Here is an 18,866-nt window from a genome sequence, read left to right as displayed (position 1 = left end):
AAACTTCAATTTTACTTAGTTTTGAGGTGTGACCCTTTTTTTTTTTTTTTTTTTTTTTAACTACAAAGACGCTTGTCCTCAATACAGACCACAGACAGTGTAACAGTCAAAAATCAGATGGATTAACAAACTGATTTTTATTTGTGTCATCAGTTTAATGAGAATGTCTCTTCCTTACTTGCTCACCTCCTGAAAACCCTCAGCGTCAATGTTTGCCTGGAGCTTGTCTGCACTGCTCTGTGGATCAGTTGCCATTTATGTCTCTCTTGCTGTAACTGGGCTGGAAACTAATTATTTACACCGTTTGTGGCCTTTTGGAGTGTGGGCGACTGAACGACAGTCCCCCTTGCTTGCAATTAAACGACTTTTCCTGCCAATGTGAACAACATGTAAATTAAGCAGGAAATGGAGTCTGAGCTGTCTGTAAAGGTCAGCTCACAGGGTGCCAGATTTGAATTGATTTTGTATTTACAAAACCTGTTAGAACAGGTACTAAAATTCTTAGTTTTGCACTAATTTTTTCTTCTTTTTATGCTTGGCTGCAAGGGACACACTATATATTAAGATTATATTTTTTATTACACCTGCTGATTACTGCTTATCCCATCAATTTATTATGTGCATTTTGTGTTTTTAAAAAAAAAAAAAAAAAAAAAATCCCTCAAAATTGCCTTTTACTCCTCAGCCATAAAGACAGTCACCATGCTAGATGGGTAGGCAGGCATCCATGGTGCCTGCCTACCCATCTAGCATGGTGACGAAGTTTGAAAGTAAGAACTTGAGTAAAGTGACGTATGAGGTTCAAATTGATCCACCAATATTTAAGTCATAAAAGGACCTGACGAATGCTGCACACATTTTGTCTGTGATGCAGATAAATGCATTCGAATCACATTGTCCTCTTCTTTCGTATCCTTCACTGAGTTTTAAGAGTGGAGTTGATGGGTTATTCTCCTCTTAACATTTGCACACATGAATATAATCTCATGACATTCAGAACCTGCCATGTTGGCTCAGTCCCCATCAGGAGCTTTGCTAGGTTCCCTTGGGACATGATGACCTGGTGATGTCAAGGTGGCACATAGAGCAGAGCTAAATATAGTTACAGCTGTGTGTGTCTCCTATACTTCTATCTGGGTCATGTGATGGTGCTAGGAGGGAGAAAAGAACAAGGGATGATGGGAGAGGAAGTAGGGCTTTGCTGTCAATTGAAATTATGGCTTCCAACAATTATTAAAAACAAGATAATTGAGATGGAACGATTATATTGCTCCTTTTTAAGAGCATGTAGGTTTATCAGTACACAGTACTGTGCTTTAGCACTCTCGAAATGGCCATACTTAATTCCCAACAATGTTTTGCAGGATTTCCTGATGGCCAATTTTAATTAGACTGGGAACTCTATTTCAAACGGGTTTTGGAAGTGTACACTATACACAGCATCGAGTGACTGCAGGGAAGATTTGGAGTTTTACTTATAGCCAGTTAGAACAGAAGCAGATGACTGGTTTTGCGAACAGTGATGGTGAACTGAAAACTAAAAATTAGTTTTATTCCTTCACGCTCTCTCAGCTGCTGACGTGTTGTTGTATTTGAGTCTCAGACTGTTATTCTCTCTGGGAGATCAGAGCTGTTTTACTTTCAGCCCAGACTGAACTGAGGCTCACTGATGCGTGAAAGATGAGAATCCAGATTTAATTAATAAAAGAAGAGTTTGGTAATGAGTCCCACTGTGGCTGGCTGTTGTCGTGAGCTTCAAATTGGAGTTGGTTCTGAAGTCTGTATTTGTATTCTGGTCAGATGGTGAAGAGGGCTGAAGTGTGTTCTTGAGCCTCCAGTAGAGATGCTAGTGTTGGAGTTTGTTGTTTCACAAGTTTTCTTGGAAACCTTTCTGTGTCTTCTCTACCGACATGAGAAATTAACATCTTTCCACATTTCTAGTCGTTCCTATCAGATTCTTTGAAACTTTGGTTTGGTTGAGATTCATCAATCCAACATAGCCTGGAGACTGCACTTGCATAAAGGTGTATTTTCCTTTTTAATGTGAGAGTGTTACTGAGAATAATTTAAAGGTTGTGTTATGAAGATAAGATAACCTTTAGTCCCACACGTGGGAAATTTGTTTTGTCACAGCAGGAAGTGGACGGTGCAAAAGTTATGAAGCAAAAATTAGAATACAATAAGAAAAAATACAGTACACAACTGTACAGAATAGAATAAAATACTCTATACAGTAGAATAAAATAAATATACAATAAGATAAAAAAAATAGAATACAAATACTATATACAACTGAGTAAAAATACAACGATGACAGAAAGTCAAAGGTGTAACCACATAATTAACATGGCAAAAGGACAAGTAAACTATTATACTCCAGACTTTAAGTGACATTCTAGGAACAATATTCTCCTTCCAAAGGGAGTATGTGATCTTTTAGTTTGTCTGTTTGCAGTCTAGCTTAAACACTGGAAGCTACACCAACATTTTCAAATACTGTGATGTAGAGGCTAATAACAAAATGGCCGACCTAGGTACTAATGTCCCACAAGGCCTAAGCATTTGACCTTGAAATTCACTGTTTGCAGCCAAGGTCAAAATTGAATGCCCAGCTTATGGTACCCAAAGATTTCAGCTAGTTCTGCTCCAATCATGAGTAAAGAAAATTCACCCTTTTGGTATGTAATGCTTCAGTCAAGGGTCAGGGTCACACGAATTGGGGAGGAAGTGGATATTTTCAAAACCTCTTAAAGAAATATTAGTTATTTGGGAGATAATGAGCTCAAACGAAGATCGAAAAACATTTTTATACGTGTTATGGCGTCCCCATTAATGACACCTGCATCGTTTTCATAGAGCATTTGTGCCAATGCCAGAGTCTTTGTCATTCTAATTTCCATATTAACAATGCTAACAACGTAAAATCATTTTATTATAACCCTCGCCCTTTGGGTGGAGTTGCACTCTGAGTGCTCTTATGCATATACTGTTTGTAGAAGTTGACCGACCTGTAAATTATTACCTAATTACTACCTAGTTTTGTAAACCTTATGTTTATATGGTCTTTAAAATGGGGGAAGCTCATGGCTTTAAATGGTTTTAGCACTTTATTGATATTAATGGAGAATAAAATGAGTGTAAAAGATGGAAACCTGAGGCAGGGCAATAATTTCAAAGGAATGAACCACCAAGCCAGTCGTTCACAACCATTTATGGGCTTTGGGCATTCATGGTTCTTTGGCTATAGCACGCATTTATTGTGCTTGGCTGTCTTCAAACACAAGTGAACTAATGTAGTTTCTAGTTGGACCATGAAGATTTGGGTTTAAACATGTGTCAGGTGGGGGCATGTAGCTTCAGCATAGCCTTGCATCACCGTAGTCTAAAAAACAGCAGTGCTTGAAATGTCAGAATGTTTGTGGTGCAATAAATCTGTAAAGCTAAAGCAGTGTGAGAGCTGCTGATCTTCCTTTTCATGATTGTCACTGATATGTTCTGTTTGAAGGGTTGTGAGGTCCCAGAACAGACCTACAACCAAATAAAAATTACACTTTATTTTTGTCTTCAGCCCCCCTTTGATGGAAGGTGAGCGAGACACTCGAACCTCCCGAGGACCGTATCGACTGCATTCCTTATGCAAATGTAGTGTTTGAATCTCGCTTAATCAGAACAGGTTGTAAACTGGTGACCTTTTCACAGGAGAGGAGCAAAAATGAATTCATATTCATGAAGTGCGCCAGTATGGATTTGATCTTTCCCTTGATATTATGTGTTTTTCTTTGTATAATGTGAGACATTTCATTCAAACAGTGATTTCATTTTCTCTCCCATGTTTCAGTTAAAAAGACTTGTGCGGAGTCGGACTTTGTGTGTGACAATGGGCAGTGTGTCCCGAAGCGGTGGCACTGTGATGGGGAGCCAGACTGTGAAGACGGTTCTGATGAGAGCTTGGACATCTGCCGTAAGTAGATGGTTTTTGATGAACGCTGCGCTACACCAACAGTCAAGTGTTACATGTGCAACTAAAGTAAATATGAATCTTTCGGTCAGAATTTAGTTTTGAACCTGTAAGCTGTTAAAGTGGAACCTTTCAGTTTGTAAGAATGTAATTGTCTAAATGCCTGATTATCTCATTAGATCAACCTTACTTTATTGTAAATTTCACAATGCAATCAATATGAAATGTAACCAACTTTAACATGGCAGTGGTCATTTCAGTGTGCTGTTCAGTCTGCAACCCCATGTAAATCTTTTAAGAAAATCTAGGCTTGGCTGTAACAGAAACAGGAAGGGGATGGTGCTTTCAGTTTTCCCCAGCAGTTAAGAGTACGGTTATTATAAGACCAATGGGGCAAAGAATTGGTCTTGGGCTAAATAATCAGCCTCGATCGCACACAGTGAGAGCCCCAGAACTGAAGTCTTTTTAGTGCTGAGTAAAAGGTTTGCATGCTGCAAGATTGATTATTGTTCCTGCTGTATCTGCCGCTGGAGAGGACACTGCTGTATGCAGGTCGGTTACTCCTGTTAATTTATAAATTACTTGGAGGAAAATGGGTTCATTCACAGGTTTGCACAGCAGCCATCACACAGATTAAGATTAACGACAAGGAACAATATCATGAACATTAACGTGTGAAACCTGAGCTTGTATACACATCTCTCTCAGGAGGTCAAGCAGCATGAGATACTTTAATTCTGTGAAAGATACAAACAGCAGTGGAAACTGTAGGTTCAGCCCCAAAAAAACTGAGGATAAACTGACCTAAAAATTGTTTGGCCAGCCTTCTTTGGCTCACATCCTTGTGACTGGCTCACATCAGCCACAAGGATGTAGGCCACCACAGACAGGTCGGCCTTCCTCCCATGGGGTCGTGGCAGACACAAGCACGCATCACACTTGTAGCAAGCAAGCAAAACGTTATTTTATACCACATTTTAGTTGAGGTGGAAGTCCATTGTCACCCCAAAAAGCAAAAGTTGCACTATATGAATTATGGAAAACAGAATTGATAAGTGTAATAAGCTGAATTAATAATAGAATCATAACTAGTGATGATATAAAGGCAACAATAGACCGATAAAAATGACACACAATGATTTCAAAAACCCAAATTTGATGTAAATGTGATGGCTCGTCTGACTTGTGTGGTTTTAAACGCTAGTCTTCAAATGTGTTATCAGTTAGTCTGTTGCTCCAGCAGCTTGGTGCATGAAAGCTAAAGCTGCTTCCCCATAACTGGTAGTGACTGGGATCCCAGACCATGCATTAAAAACAGTGAAAATATGAAATGAATTCTAAGATTAGAGTTGACAGTTGAAGCACACACGATCAAATGTCTATGCATGTTAGTTTGCATGTTTGGTTTGCTGCCTGGTACAGTATTAGGTTTACATTGACTCGAGAAGCAGCTGCTGCTGGTCCTGTAATGCCCATTTGAGACCCACCTTTTACAGTATTAAAAGCATGCTTGCAGCCTGGTACAGAAACTCTTTTTGGGGAGAACTTGTCACTGAACTGGCCGTTCGTCGTCATTTGTGCGTCTTGGTGCATTTTAATTTCTTAAAGTGACCAATGGCTTGATGTGGTTGGTGAAGTTTGTGCTTCAGTTGTAATGAGTTAAATTGATTTAAAAGTTTCTTACTCTGCACTAATTAGCTGGTTTAAGATTTCATGGATGTGGCTTGTTGAAACACTGATAGCATTTGCTGATAACAGTCCACACACTTTTCCATAAATGGTCACTTCTAGGCCCCAAAAACCAACACAATGGAAGTTCAAAAGTACTAATTAAAAAAATAAAATAAAATTCTTGGCCTAAATTTAATGAAATTGAATTTGCACACTGAAATGTATTCAAATAGTGCAGCGAGATGTATACTGTCAAATAAGTTGTTTAAATGGGAAAGCTGCTGTGCTTTAAATATTGTGTGATATGAGGTCTCACCAAGGTGCTTGTTGAAATCAGAGATGACTCATGATGATGATCTTCAATGAATCACTTCTGTGTGCTGCCTCCACTGTGCTGCGTTAATGACAAATGGACTTTGGTGTCTCCTCAGGTGTATAGATAAACATCAGAGTGGAGATGAAAGTGGTTTCACTGCAGCTTTAAAATCTTGATTGCAGATGATAAAAATGCAGAAAGTATAGCTCATGAATGCTGCTGTAAAAGAATACTGAAACTCTGGTCTGGCACACATCAACACCCTTTGTTGTTTTTAAAGCAGAAAATCAAACTACGTTTTAGTCCTAAAGTCCCTGAAGAATTCCTATTATGTCATTTCTGTGACCTAGAACTCGACTTGCATGGCAGTGAAGGTTGGAAGGAACAGTTTTGTTGTGGGGGTTTAAATTATTGCAATAAATGGACTAAAATAATGACTTTACAGTTAGACAGTTTCAAGCTTGTTACAGACATGACTTTCAACATTATTTGGGGGAACACGAGCAAATGGTTAATGTTACAATTATAGAACCAGGCACTAAATTTAACTTGGAACATGGGGGTGTCAACACTTTTATCAGTGTTTGGAGTGAGATTTGCTGGGGCAGCAGAGCATCTCAGGTGTCTGACAGGGTTGCGCACCAGCTCTGAGTTTTCACAATGAGCAGTCGTGTGTCTGGTATAGTCCCTTTCCTCCCACTGCAGTATTTCAACTCAGCAGGTTCAGTGCACAAACCTGAAAACGATACGAAAGTAACAACCAGCAGAAAAGCAACATCTTAGAGTTGGGGCCAATCCTTTCTGCACTCCTGTGAGGGGATGTTTGGTGCTTTCTGCCAAAACATGAGCGGGACCCGTTGGGGAGTCGTTTCAGCAGCAGTTGTTCCAAGCCGTTGGCTGTTAGGTGTTGCTGAGGCTACAACAGAATTCCTACAGTTAGAAAGACAAAGTGGGTGAAGTGAAAACAGACTTTTAGGCCTATAAAATGGAGAGAAACTCCACTGTAAAGTCGTCAGTGAAATGAATGAAAAGGAATTAAATCTCTAATTCATCCCCCTGTGCATCAGTTCAAACATTGAAATAACTTTGTATAATACAACCACTGTTAAACAAGACTTGGCTGACCACCTGCTGTTATCCATTCAGTAACTGCAAATCAGTGTATGGCTTCCCAGATGGGACAAATGAGAACTAGAATGTCTTGGAATACTAAGCAGCCAGGTTGCGTTGTTGGATTGAAGACAAACCCTTCTCTGTGTATTTGACAATAAACACGTCTTATTGCCTGCGCACCACATTTTGACCCAGTGTAAAGCTGATCATGTTGAATGTGACAAAGTAATGATTAGACTAGTTTGGACAGTTGTGAGGTTTCAGTGTTCTGGCTAAAGCAGACTAATGTTGGAGTAACAAGGTTCTTTTTACTTAACTGCCAACTGTAGTGAAGCAAGTTGACATGGCTGAAAAGATCCAACAGTAGTTGTGTTTTTCCTTTCAGTCGCTCCACTATTTGTTTTCGCCCGTGACGTTCAGTCAGAAGGCAGAAGCCTGATGGATGCTGGTTTGAACACCTGTTGGGAAGCTTTTGTTACTTATAGTAACACAGCATGCTGTGGTGACACCATTAAATATAATTTGACTTCAGCTGAATCTTGTCAGCTCCACACGCCGACATAGGTTTCAGGTGCAAGAAAAGGAGAATATGGTGACTGTAAATGACAGCAGGATGCAGCAGTCGAAAGACTCAGTAAGGGGAAAAAATAACTTGCTGTTTTCTTTCACTGTATTTATCCTCAGCCTGTTTAGTTTTGGCCTAAGGAAAAGCAAATGCATAAGTGATGTCATCTTAAAGACCTTTGTTACACTTTGATTTTGTTATTTGGTAAAATAATTAAGTTGAACTTTGTTTTTGGGTTGGGTTTTTGTTTTTGTTTTGTTTTTTTAACCCATAAAATGATTCGGGGACTTCATATTTTAGCGCTGGTAATGAATTTGTACCAGATGTATACAAATGCCCGTAACAATGTATTAGATTGGACCACAAGTGGAAAAAGTAGTTATAGGTCACCAATTTTTAAAAGTATCAATACTCAACAGTAAAAACTGACACTGGACATTTTACTGTTAATACAAGAGCACGAAACCCCATTAGGGGCTCCAAAGGACACGAAGGGCCAGTCAGGCAAAACGCTAAAATAATGGGGGCGCAAACAAGGTTGGTGAGCTGCAGGTTAACACTCCTGTTATGTTGCAGGTCAGATTGACCCAGAACAGAAGAGATGTCACATGTCATCTGCATCACTACAGAAAATGAAACTAATCATAATTATAAAAGAAAATTGTAAAATCAATGCCAGTGTTTCTGACACTTTTCGATGAGTAAATTTCTCCCGGGTCAAATTAACCCAGAAGCATAACTCGTGTTCCTGGAAACCAACATAACAGGAGGGTTAGGAGTATTTGGGAGTGCTTTCAGAACTCAACCGCTCCTGTCAAAAAGCAGCTCTCATAAAGTTGTGCGTATGTAAAAAGTGTGTCTGTCCATCCACTAGCTTGGTTACAAAATGCAATTACAAATGCAACATACGCAGCACATACGTAGGCCATCAAGCAAATGTTAGAGGTCTGTATTGCAACATTATCAAGGTTTGAGCACAAAACAATGGAATAGAAAATATTTATGAATGGGAACTTGTATATAACTGGTGTTTAAAAATTCACGTTCATAGATATTATTTATAATCAGGTGTTTGTGTATTTATGAACATTAACTGACGAGTTGTTAGAGAAGCTTGAAGTGGTGAGACTCTCTACTGTAGTAACACATTTGAGGAGAATAACAACCCCAGGATAAACGGGAATGTTGGCAGGTGAGAGTATGGTCCGGTGGGTTGGAGGAGCCACATTCCCAAGTTTAAGAACAAAGTAACTTTCAGTTGCCATTTAACTGCCCCCCCCCCTTTTTTTTTTTTTTTTTTTTTTTTTTTTTTTTTTTCACCCCTGATTGAAGTCATGAAACTCATCTAAGTGTTTTTCTCTGAAATCAGCTTGAGCTTTTGTACGGTTTATGCTCTACAAAAGCTTGTAGTGCATGTCTCACTTTTCACTTGGAAAAGTGTCTCGGTCAACTGAAGGTCTTGACAGGGATATCAGTTTGCAGTCTGTGTGAGAAGTTCCAGTCATAACTACAGTGGTGTACGTGCCAGTCAACACTGCTACTGTAGCATTTATCGCTGTACTGTTTGACCAGCTGTTGCTCATGACTTTACAGCAGGCAACAGAGTGACGTCGTCTGAGTGGCTACATGCCTGTTTTTCCTTCACATTTGCATGAAGGACTTTTGTACTGCAGTTGCATTTCTGGAAATTATTTCAGTTTATTTCCCTGTACAAAAACACTTGAGACCTCTTGGTAAACAGAACTTGCAGAACAGGCGTAGTTTCACTATGTGGATCTTGGCAGGATTCTTCCATGTTTGCTTTGTCTCAAGTGTCAGTTTTATGTGGCTAATGAGAGAAATTTAAATTGGTGTAAACTCGAGGCTTGGAAAGTGTTCATGATTGGAAGTAGCATTAAATAAGATTAATAATTTAAAGCTTGCTTCCTTGAAACGGTGTTAACATGTATTTAATCTTGTGGTATAATTGTTATACCAGTCTCAATTCCATTTTAGATTCTACGTAATTGGTTACTGGGAGCACTTATCAGTGTATTGAGGAGAAACTGCATGTGTATGTTAGCTTGGAGGGGCTCAGAGCTACGTTCAAAATCAGTAAAGACAAATGGACGACACAGAGCTGCCATTTGGTCTTTGATTTAATCACAGAATCAAGTCAAAGATTAAGCCAACAGCTGTGTTTTTGTGTACATGAGTGTTTCAGTTCAAGATTTTTCTTTCCTCAGAAGATTCCACAAAAAGTCCAGTTGGATTCAAAACAACAGTTTGGTTTTTCATAGTTCAGACTTTACAGAGTTAATAAAATATGAAGAATTTTCAGGAAAAGGTAATGGAGGTTTTACCTGGAGGCAGTGATTTGCCATGAAGGTTAGAAGGAAGGGTCCAAATGGAGTTTCTTTCAAAGCCAGCTTCACTGTGGAAACATCACTAGTTTATATAGACAAATGATTTATTTATTTTTATTTCTAGTCTAAAGGGAGATGAATGAGCCTTTGTAAGCCCCTATAAAGGCCTCCTTAGGCAAAAATGTTAATGTCATTTGCTGTGAAACTACCATAATCTTAAAATGCCATAATACAAATTTTATTCAGCTCAATTGTAGTTTGTTGGAATTTACCAACTGCTAACTCAAATTTGACTTCAGTCACTTCATTGTTGTATACCTTGCTAGTACCTGGTTGGATAGGGATGGGAATAGAGAAGCAGTTCTCTACAAGAACTAGTTCCCAGTGGTGCAAGTAGTTAAATTTCTTGGTCTTGTTAAGCTTGGCATACACGGTGCGAAATTATTATTATTATTATTATTTTTTTTTTTTGGCCCATTTTGAGCCGATTTTTCAGTCGTCTGTTTTGGGGGTCGGCCCGAGTTTCGGCTTCATCATGTGTCGTGCATCGTGTAGTATACGTGGGGTAACGAGAAGCGATTAACACCTCACGACCAGCTTCCGATCATCAATCGCTTCGTCGTAAGAAAATCAAACCTGTTTGAAATCCTGTTGGCCATCGTGAGGGTGTCACCGCAGCCTGTCACACCACGCATGAGCAAACACAGAAATGAAAGTGAAGACGGAGTAGCACAACAGTGCAGCGTGTGATCTGGACACAAGTGATGAAAGCACAACTTGTAGAGCTTGCCAAAGTTCTACAAGTTGTGCTTTCATCACTGTTGTGCTGCTCAGTCTTCACTTTAATTTCTGTATTTGCTCATCTGAGCCTTTTCGATGTGGCCTCACAAAATTATCACGACCGCAACAACCGTGAAAATAGTTGGATGGACATTGCTGCTCAATCACAGCTGCCTAATCAATGTTTTTCATTAGCAATTTAGCAAAGTTGATGGTAGTGGTGTGTCTGTGTCACTCAGAGCGAGAGACAGATTTTGTTATAACCTTCATGTTATGGACGCACAGTGTGAGCACTGAGGTCGCATCAGAGCATCGGGCCGTATAGTGTGAGACCCTGCATCGTGAATTAGGAACTTCTAACCCCTGCGAGTCAATCGTACAGTTTGAGCAGGAGCTGAATAACGCGACTAAAAAAATCGCAGTGTTTGCCCAGCTGTAGTTGGCTTGCCTATCGATTCTGCTTATTGGTTCCACTTCCACCGCAATCAGCTGATTTCAATTCATGTGTCTAAGTGGGAAAATAATGGCACAGTTTATAGCATGGACAAGAGCGTGGTGCATCCAGGACAGAAACAACTGCATTATTCTGCTAACACAATTTCAGCTATTTGCAAGCATCTGCACAGCCAGCCAGCATGCTAAAGTTAAGCTAGCCAAGAAAACAGTGAATGCTAACCCCAGCCCAGCAGCCACATTCTGAACTTAAACAGGTAACAAAATCCCAGCATATCATCTGAAAGGCTCAGGTCAGCCTGTCTGGCACCAACAAGCATGCCATTCAGTGAAATAACCTTCATTCTGATGCAGACATCAAACCAGCCTGCTCAAGTACTTTGTGTGCGCGTGCAGTGTACAGACTATGCAGAAACTTGTACTCTACTGATTAATGGCTGAACTGGAACTTTTCACCCTGTATTCTTAAGAGTGAAGAGGAGACTGCAAAATCAACTAGTCAGTGATGGGGATAAGTGTTAGTGCGCACACTGGCTCCTGTGCACTGTGTGTGCAGTGTGCAGCTGAGAGACCAAACTGGGTTCAGAATTATGTCAGTATATCACCAGCCTGGCTTATCACCCAAACTACAATTCTCATAGTCAATAATTCATACATCTGTGGGAGTCACTCTTCTATTCACCTTCATCTGCTGCTCCACCGAGCAGCTCTTATCACTGCACAGCCAGTTTTATGTGCATGCTGCTTATCTCCAGTGTGAGATGAAGGGATAAGAAGCGAACTTGATTTTGGAGCTGAAATTTTATGGAAGAAAGTATTGTTAGGGGAATATGTACCCTGGGGGAGGAAAAAGGGGCTTCCTGATAGTTCAGTAGAATTCTGAGTCGCATTTCTGGAGATGGAATTTAACCCCTTTTCTGGCCATAAAGGGGATCGTATTGTATTAGTAGCTGGCTTTTAAAATAAAGTACATGATCAAGAAAGTTGACAATGCTAAAACAAAACCGAAGACAATGGAAAAGATGATGTACATTCTGACAGATTAACCTGGAAAATATTTGCACCGTAAACATGAAAGGAATCTCAACACTGTTGTATAAATAGTATTTTGCTGCATCAAAGCTGTTGCTGTTCCAGCTAAATGGATTATCTAACAGCTTGCAATTGTATGGTTCTTGAGGTGTTGTGAACATCTGACTTTGTTTTCAGTCGCACCTCAGTGCAGCATAACGTTGCCCCGAGCCCTCCAGCTCTCACAAAATGTCAGTTACTGTCATTGGGGCTGCCACGAATGAACCTAAAAGGTAACTGAGTCGCTGCAGCCTTTAGATGACAGTGTTTTTGTTCATCACATAAACATGATGTGCATCGTTTCCTAAACCCATGTAAAGGAGTCTTGCATTCTTACCTCTGCTTACAAAAGCACGCAGACAGTTGAGCCATCTCAGCTTAAATTGGTCCTTTTTAATATCCCTGTAGAATACATCATTCATTGGAACAGCACCAGCAGTCAGCTGGACTCTTAGTGGTACATTTTGGCCTTTTAGTGACTGCAGCAGAACGCCAAACATCTCTGCTGTTCTGTCTTTTTGATTTCCTGTGTTGTTGGTAAAGGGAGAAAATATGTAATTTACAAAATATGTTAAACATTTAAAAAAAAAAAGTGTGTGTGTGTGTGATGACGGAGCATGAAAATATCTAAGATCTGTTTGTTTTCTTTCCATACAGACATGAGGACATGCCGGATGAATGAGTTTAGCTGTGGCGCCGGCTCAACCCAGTGTATCCCAGTCTTCTGGAAATGTGACGGTGAGAAGGACTGCGACAGCGGCGAGGACGAGGTCAACTGTGGTAGGTGGACGCTGTTTGGCTTGGAGTGCACATGACTTCAGTTGATTTCAATAACTGGCTATTCATTTTAAGTGATGAGGATATTGTTCGGTGTTCTTGAAATCCTTTGGGATTTAAAACATTCCCAGGTTGCCATCAAACACTCGTGTAGTTTGTCACAGCTAAGCAGTGACATCTTCATTTCTCATGTTTGCTGTTCATTGATGAGCACCGTGATGCTGGGAGCTGCAGAAATGCTGCCGTGGACGTAATGAATTGGGACTATCACTGTGAAGCCATTTGAAGTCTCCTTTAGAGCTGCAGCTGAGCAGTTTTCTTTGCCATCTCATTAATATCACAAGTGCACATAAGTTCTTGGTGTGTTTAAGTGTTTCAGAAGTGTTCGAAGTACTGCTTATTACTTGTAGCATTTGGTTTCCAGCTTTTATTGAAGTATTAAAACTGCTTCTAATCGCTGGCATCAGTTTGCCACCTCCAGCTGTTTATCCTAAATTCTTGCATAAACAAGCTAACGGCTTTTCCTGCACAGCCCGGTCCGAACGATAACACAATCTGACAGTGAAGCACCCTGTAGACATTTAGATTTTTAATTAGGGCAAATGATTACTTCACATACACATTAAAATGGCTTGCATACTTAAGCCATATCTTGGAAGATTTTAATAATTGGCTTTGCACATTTGTGCTGAGTGCGTGACTCATGTTGTCTAAAAGGTGCCAATTTTGAGCATTAGCACTAATGTGTGACACTATACATATATCATTGTTTAAATACTGCTTAGTATCAGCTCTGAAGCAGCTGAAAACACTCAAGCTCAGCTACGGGTAATTGTTTGTTCCTGTTGAGTCTGCACCCTTGTTGTCCTTGAACTGTGTGCTGTGATGACTTACTGCAGCGTAGCGTGCTTAGACGGTGACCTTTTTTTTTTTTTTTTTTTTTTTTTAAAGTGAGCTGCCACAATACAGTGTAAATCGCAATCTTGCAAACTCAATGTCTCGCGCATTCTTGGAGCTTCCAGTCGCTGCACTAAACTAACACTGGTGTTATTAGAGAAAGCAGAGAGGTGCACACATGATGGGTTTTGCTGTTGAGGTTTTAAAAATGGCTGTGAACTGGTCATCAAGCTGGACTTGTAAACACAAAATGCAGTATTTTAAATATTGAATATTTTGGATGGAAGTCGTTAACAGGCACACAGCAAGTTGTTGACTCGGTTCTGCCCTGTGTGAACTTTTCAGGACTCGGTCTGTGTGTGTGTTCATGTGACAAATGTTTTGCTCCAGCTGAAGCGTGGCATTGCGCTTGTTAATCTGAGACATGTCCTCTGCTGCTTGTCCAAGGAAACAAAGGCTGAGGCTTGAAACTTAAGTTTAGCCTATTGTTTTAAAGCTGTAATAACAGTAAACAGAGGTCATAAATTCTAGCTTTAAAAAAAAAAGTCTTATTACTGTTACTGCATTAAAAATTCTGTGCTGTCAGTCCTTTCACAGCACACTCACATTTTTCCCATAACCCTCTCCAGGAAACATCACATGTGCCCCAAATGAGTTTACATGTGCCAGTGGACGCTGCATCTCCCGGAACTTTGTGTGTAATAGCGAGGATGACTGCGGCGATGGTTCGGATGAGGTGGAGTGCGCGCCGTCCTCCTGCGGGCCCAGCGAGTTCCAGTGTGGAAACTCTTCATGCATCCCGGCCAGCTGGGTGTGTGACGATGACGTTGACTGCCAGGTAAGAAAGAATGCCACACACTAATTTGCAACACGCACTCTGACACAATTCTTAACTGAATATGGTCCTTGTGACCCAGCCTGTCTCAGTTATTTATTAATGGGAGCAGATGATTAGGGTCTGACTAAAGTATGGTCGCATGGCAGGAAGTGTTTTGGTGTTATGCTGATTCAAACTAAACAACCCATGTAGGAAAAAATTCTTATGGTGTTCTGATCAGTAAACCTGACCTTTGACCAGTGTAGCTTTTTAGCACTTATTTGCTTAATCTCACAACACTGTCAAAACTTGCCTTTGACTTTCTATGAGAATGTGTCGAACCCAGATCAGTGTTTGTTTTTAGGACCCAAATTTATTAAATCTAATGAATACAACCCAGCTGCAACCTCCAGGGCCAAAACATTAAGCCAACACAGATGTGCCAAAAGCAGTTTCCACAGTCTCGTGTTCTTTAAAACTGGATTTTAGAATAGAATTGGTGTGTGTGATGAAGTTGTGTTTAGAGTGAAATTCTAGTGTTAGTATCTTGAACTAATTAGAATTACAAGATACAGCGGTACAGTACCACTGTGGCGTCGCCAGTTGCATCACTGCTGGGCAGCAAAGGAGGTTGTTGTGGTGCTATACTATAGACAACATGTGGATCAAACACTTGATATAATTGACATTTATTTTTGACCATAATTGGTCACTGACAACATCCATCAGCACAACCATATTATGACTCCAGCTTGCTGTTCAACTGCCACAGTGCACGCCACCCTCTGATCTAAAAATGGTTACTTCTGGTACCAAACAAACTACCATAACAGCAACTGAAATACTACAGATGTAGTGCCAAAATGTGGAGTTGAAACCCAGTGGATGATGTCAGTTTTAACATCTGTCTTTAAAACTGTCGTATGGACAAAACAGAAAAATGAATGCTGGCTCTTCAGTGGGAGCAGTAGAGGTGAGGAGAGGGATGAGGGGGATGTCGGCTGCAGACAACGAGTGCACCAATCCAGAAACTGCAAACTCGCTGAGTTAACTGGTCACATGGGCTCCTCCTGTGTCAGCATTATACACACCCACACACAAGCTGGAGGGGAGATGCATCTGCCACATGTCAGATGACACAAATCTGATCTTGCACTTTATTCTAGAGAACACTGAATGCCAGAACTGAAATCTGATTCAGAGGCGCTGAATAATGGCAAACTCCATGAAATGGATGGACATGACAAATCATTTTACATCAAGATAGTAAAAAGAGAACCTTTTGTCAGGGTTGCAGTAGGGATACGGTCTTAATTTGAGGCAGACTGCCAATCAATGGTCCGATATTTAACACCCCCACATAGTTATTAACTGATACTTACTATACGTATTCATGAAGAGGTATTAAATCATTTTCTGCTCTTGTAATACTTGACCCTTTATATGCATTGTCAACTCAAACTTTAGTCTATCCTTAAAATACTGATGTTCTTCACATGATGAATAAAAGCTTAAGCTCACTCTTTCCTTTTTATGAGGAAATGTTTTTGTACATGAATACAATTTAGTCTCTTCTAAATCAGTCTTTTCTTTTATAACATTAAAACTTTATTTTAAGATCCTACATTGAATAGGCAAAATCTGTGACTGAGACATGCAGAGTTAAAACTCGGGTTTCCTGACTCTGGCTTTGCATCTTCACTTTGTCTTCAGGTGTTTTTGTTGAGCCTTAAGTATCTGCGGTAGAGATGGCACGATACCACTTTATGTTCGATACCGATATCATAAATTTGGATTTCTGCCGATACGATAAGAATCTGATATAGTGTGTTTTTAATCAATGAAACTGGTTTTTTTTTTAATATCTTGAGCATGACTTTATACAAGATGCAGCAAGTTTAAATAAACAACACGAGAAAATTAAGCTTGCAAAACTGGTGTGCATGGATGTGTGCGCCTAGGGATGTCATACTGCTTTCTTTACAGTGAGGCTACACACATTTAGGAAATGAGGGAGTGAACTTGTGCATCTTTGCTGTACACCTGCATTGGATTTCCCACATGCATTTCAGGTGTACAGCAAAGATGCACAAGTTCACTCCCTCATTTCCTAAATGTGTGTAGCCTCACTGTAAAGAAAGCAGTATGACATCCCTAGGCGCACACATCCATGCACACCAGTTTTGCAAGCTTAATTTAGTCGTACCACCCAGCAGCCACTGACCTGCCTCACACACAAATATTTTCACACACTGCAGAACAAGTTCTACTGATGCAACAATATGCTGCATACCCATTAATTGGCTCACCGGACACAAACACTCACACCCACAAATATTTAAAGGGCTGTGTTCAGTGGGAATGTCGTTATTGTTCCCTCTCTGCTTCTCACACCCCGCCTGCCCTGTGTCAGTATTACGGAGCAGCAGACACGTGCGTTCTCACACTCCATTAATCTGCTCCCATGTGAGTCGGTGACTTTGTGAGATGATGAAAGTGTGTGAGAAACTCCTTCGTGCTGCTTCTCTTGCTCCTGTTCTGGTCTGTTTGGCAGAGATTAATTCTAATTAATGAGCTAATCATCAGAGATCTAAGTGCTAAATGCTTCTGGCTATGTTATCTGTGACCTGTATGCCCCCCTCCACTTCCAGATCATATGTAAATAATAGTGTGAGGAACCGTGTGTATGTGTCTGGGCTCTGTCCTTCAGTGGCTGATGGTGCAAAACTTGGTTTAAAAGTTTTAAAATGTCTCATTAGAATTATAAAACCCACAAATGGCCTTTGACATGCAGCTTGACTAAAGTTTCTCATACACTCAAACCAGACCCTAGTAAATAAGTTTGTATTAAAGTATTACATAACAGATGTGCTTGTTTTAACTTGTTTCAGAGCTGGTTTAATAAAGGACTCATTTGCTTATTAGTCATTGTATTTCAGATTACAGTGACTTAAACCTCAATTTCACACTTTAATATGAAATAAGCTGCTGATGGCCAGAGAATGTTTTGGTTTTTAAAAAAAAAAAACACACCTGTCATTGCCAGGAACATCATCAGTAGCCTAGATAAGCAAATGGCTGGCCAGCCGGCTTGCCTGATAGGTGAACTGAGTCTGAGCCATCAGCTCTCCCTGCCAGGTTTACTAGCTTTAAGTTAGACACAATTTTGAGTTGGGAGTTTGCCAACAAAACTTTAGTTAATTTTGCAGAGAAGCAACATTGAGTGCATCATCCTAGAGTTCAGACCTGTTGTATTTATGAATGGTGAAGGGAGGCAGTCTGTGTCTTCAGATTGTTCCTGTCTACTGGAATAATGTAAAGAAACCTTCACCCTCAGCTCCATCACCCACAGCTGTTGATACTCCAGGATGCCTCAGTGAAATCACTTTATGGAGGCTTTGTCAGTCGGCATAATTTTAAAAATAAATAAAATATTGTCAACATGAGTTGCTCGTGTGTGGCAAACAGTGTTGTTACACCTGGCTTGGCAAATCTTTTCTGTCTGCTTGGATCAGCTGGAGGGACTTAATGTTGCTGTACTGCTGTGCAAATTGGGAGTTTCTGTGAGGCAACTGGTGATGCTGTGATTAATTGAAAAGGTGGCACAACGGCTGTTAGACTTAACTTTTTTTTTTTTTTTTTTTTTCTCTGACAAGCAGTCTCAAGTCCCCAAAAACCTCCTGAATTATGATTTTTGCCCAACTGAAAGGATGAATGGTTTCCACGGGTGGTCTCTGTAGCTTTCAAAAGTCCAAAAGACAGTCAGAGCGGAGTCTGACACCACTACAATGATGCTTTGTTCAACCAACACCTCAGACCTTTAAATTATGTAAAAGTATTGCAGAGTTGCACATTTAAAAAGCTGGAACCATTAAATTTCAGCTTTTCGTTATATAATTTACATGTAATTTTGGTCAGCACTGTGCATTTCCAGGGGATTTATTCAAAAGCTTCAATTCTTAATGAAAGCTTCAGATTGAAAGTGTAAAACTGACTAAATTATATATGCTAAATCAAAGAACTCCAAGGCACTCGTTTCAAATAAAATTTGAAGTGCTTTTATTCTCATGACATGGCTGTGCTTAACTTTAAACTCAACACAA

At 40.1% G+C, this 18,866-nt stretch overlaps 1 protein-coding gene across 2 annotated transcripts in view; it reads left to right on the top strand.

The window, feature by feature from the left end:
* vldlr (very low density lipoprotein receptor) overlaps positions 1 to 18,866 on the top strand; it is a 64,819-nt gene that overhangs the window by 15,728 nt on the left and 30,225 nt on the right. For both annotated transcript variants that reach the window (XM_085463138.1, XM_085463137.1), the window contains exons 3-5: positions 3,839 to 3,961; positions 12,930 to 13,052; positions 14,576 to 14,784. In XM_085463138.1, coding sequence (XP_085319264.1) covers positions 3,839 to 3,961; positions 12,930 to 13,052; positions 14,576 to 14,784 — 455 coding nt within the window. The remainder of the gene's footprint in view (positions 1 to 3,838; positions 3,962 to 12,929; positions 13,053 to 14,575; positions 14,785 to 18,866) is intronic.

The sequence above is a fragment of the Copadichromis virginalis genome, linkage group LG7, assembly GCF_057382275.1.
Source record: "Copadichromis virginalis isolate Kocher_CV1m ecotype Utaka linkage group LG7, C_Virginalis_male_GT1.1, whole genome shotgun sequence".
Lineage (NCBI taxonomy): Eukaryota > Metazoa > Chordata > Actinopteri > Cichliformes > Cichlidae > Copadichromis > Copadichromis virginalis.
This window is presented reverse-complemented; position numbering and strand designations above follow the sequence as displayed.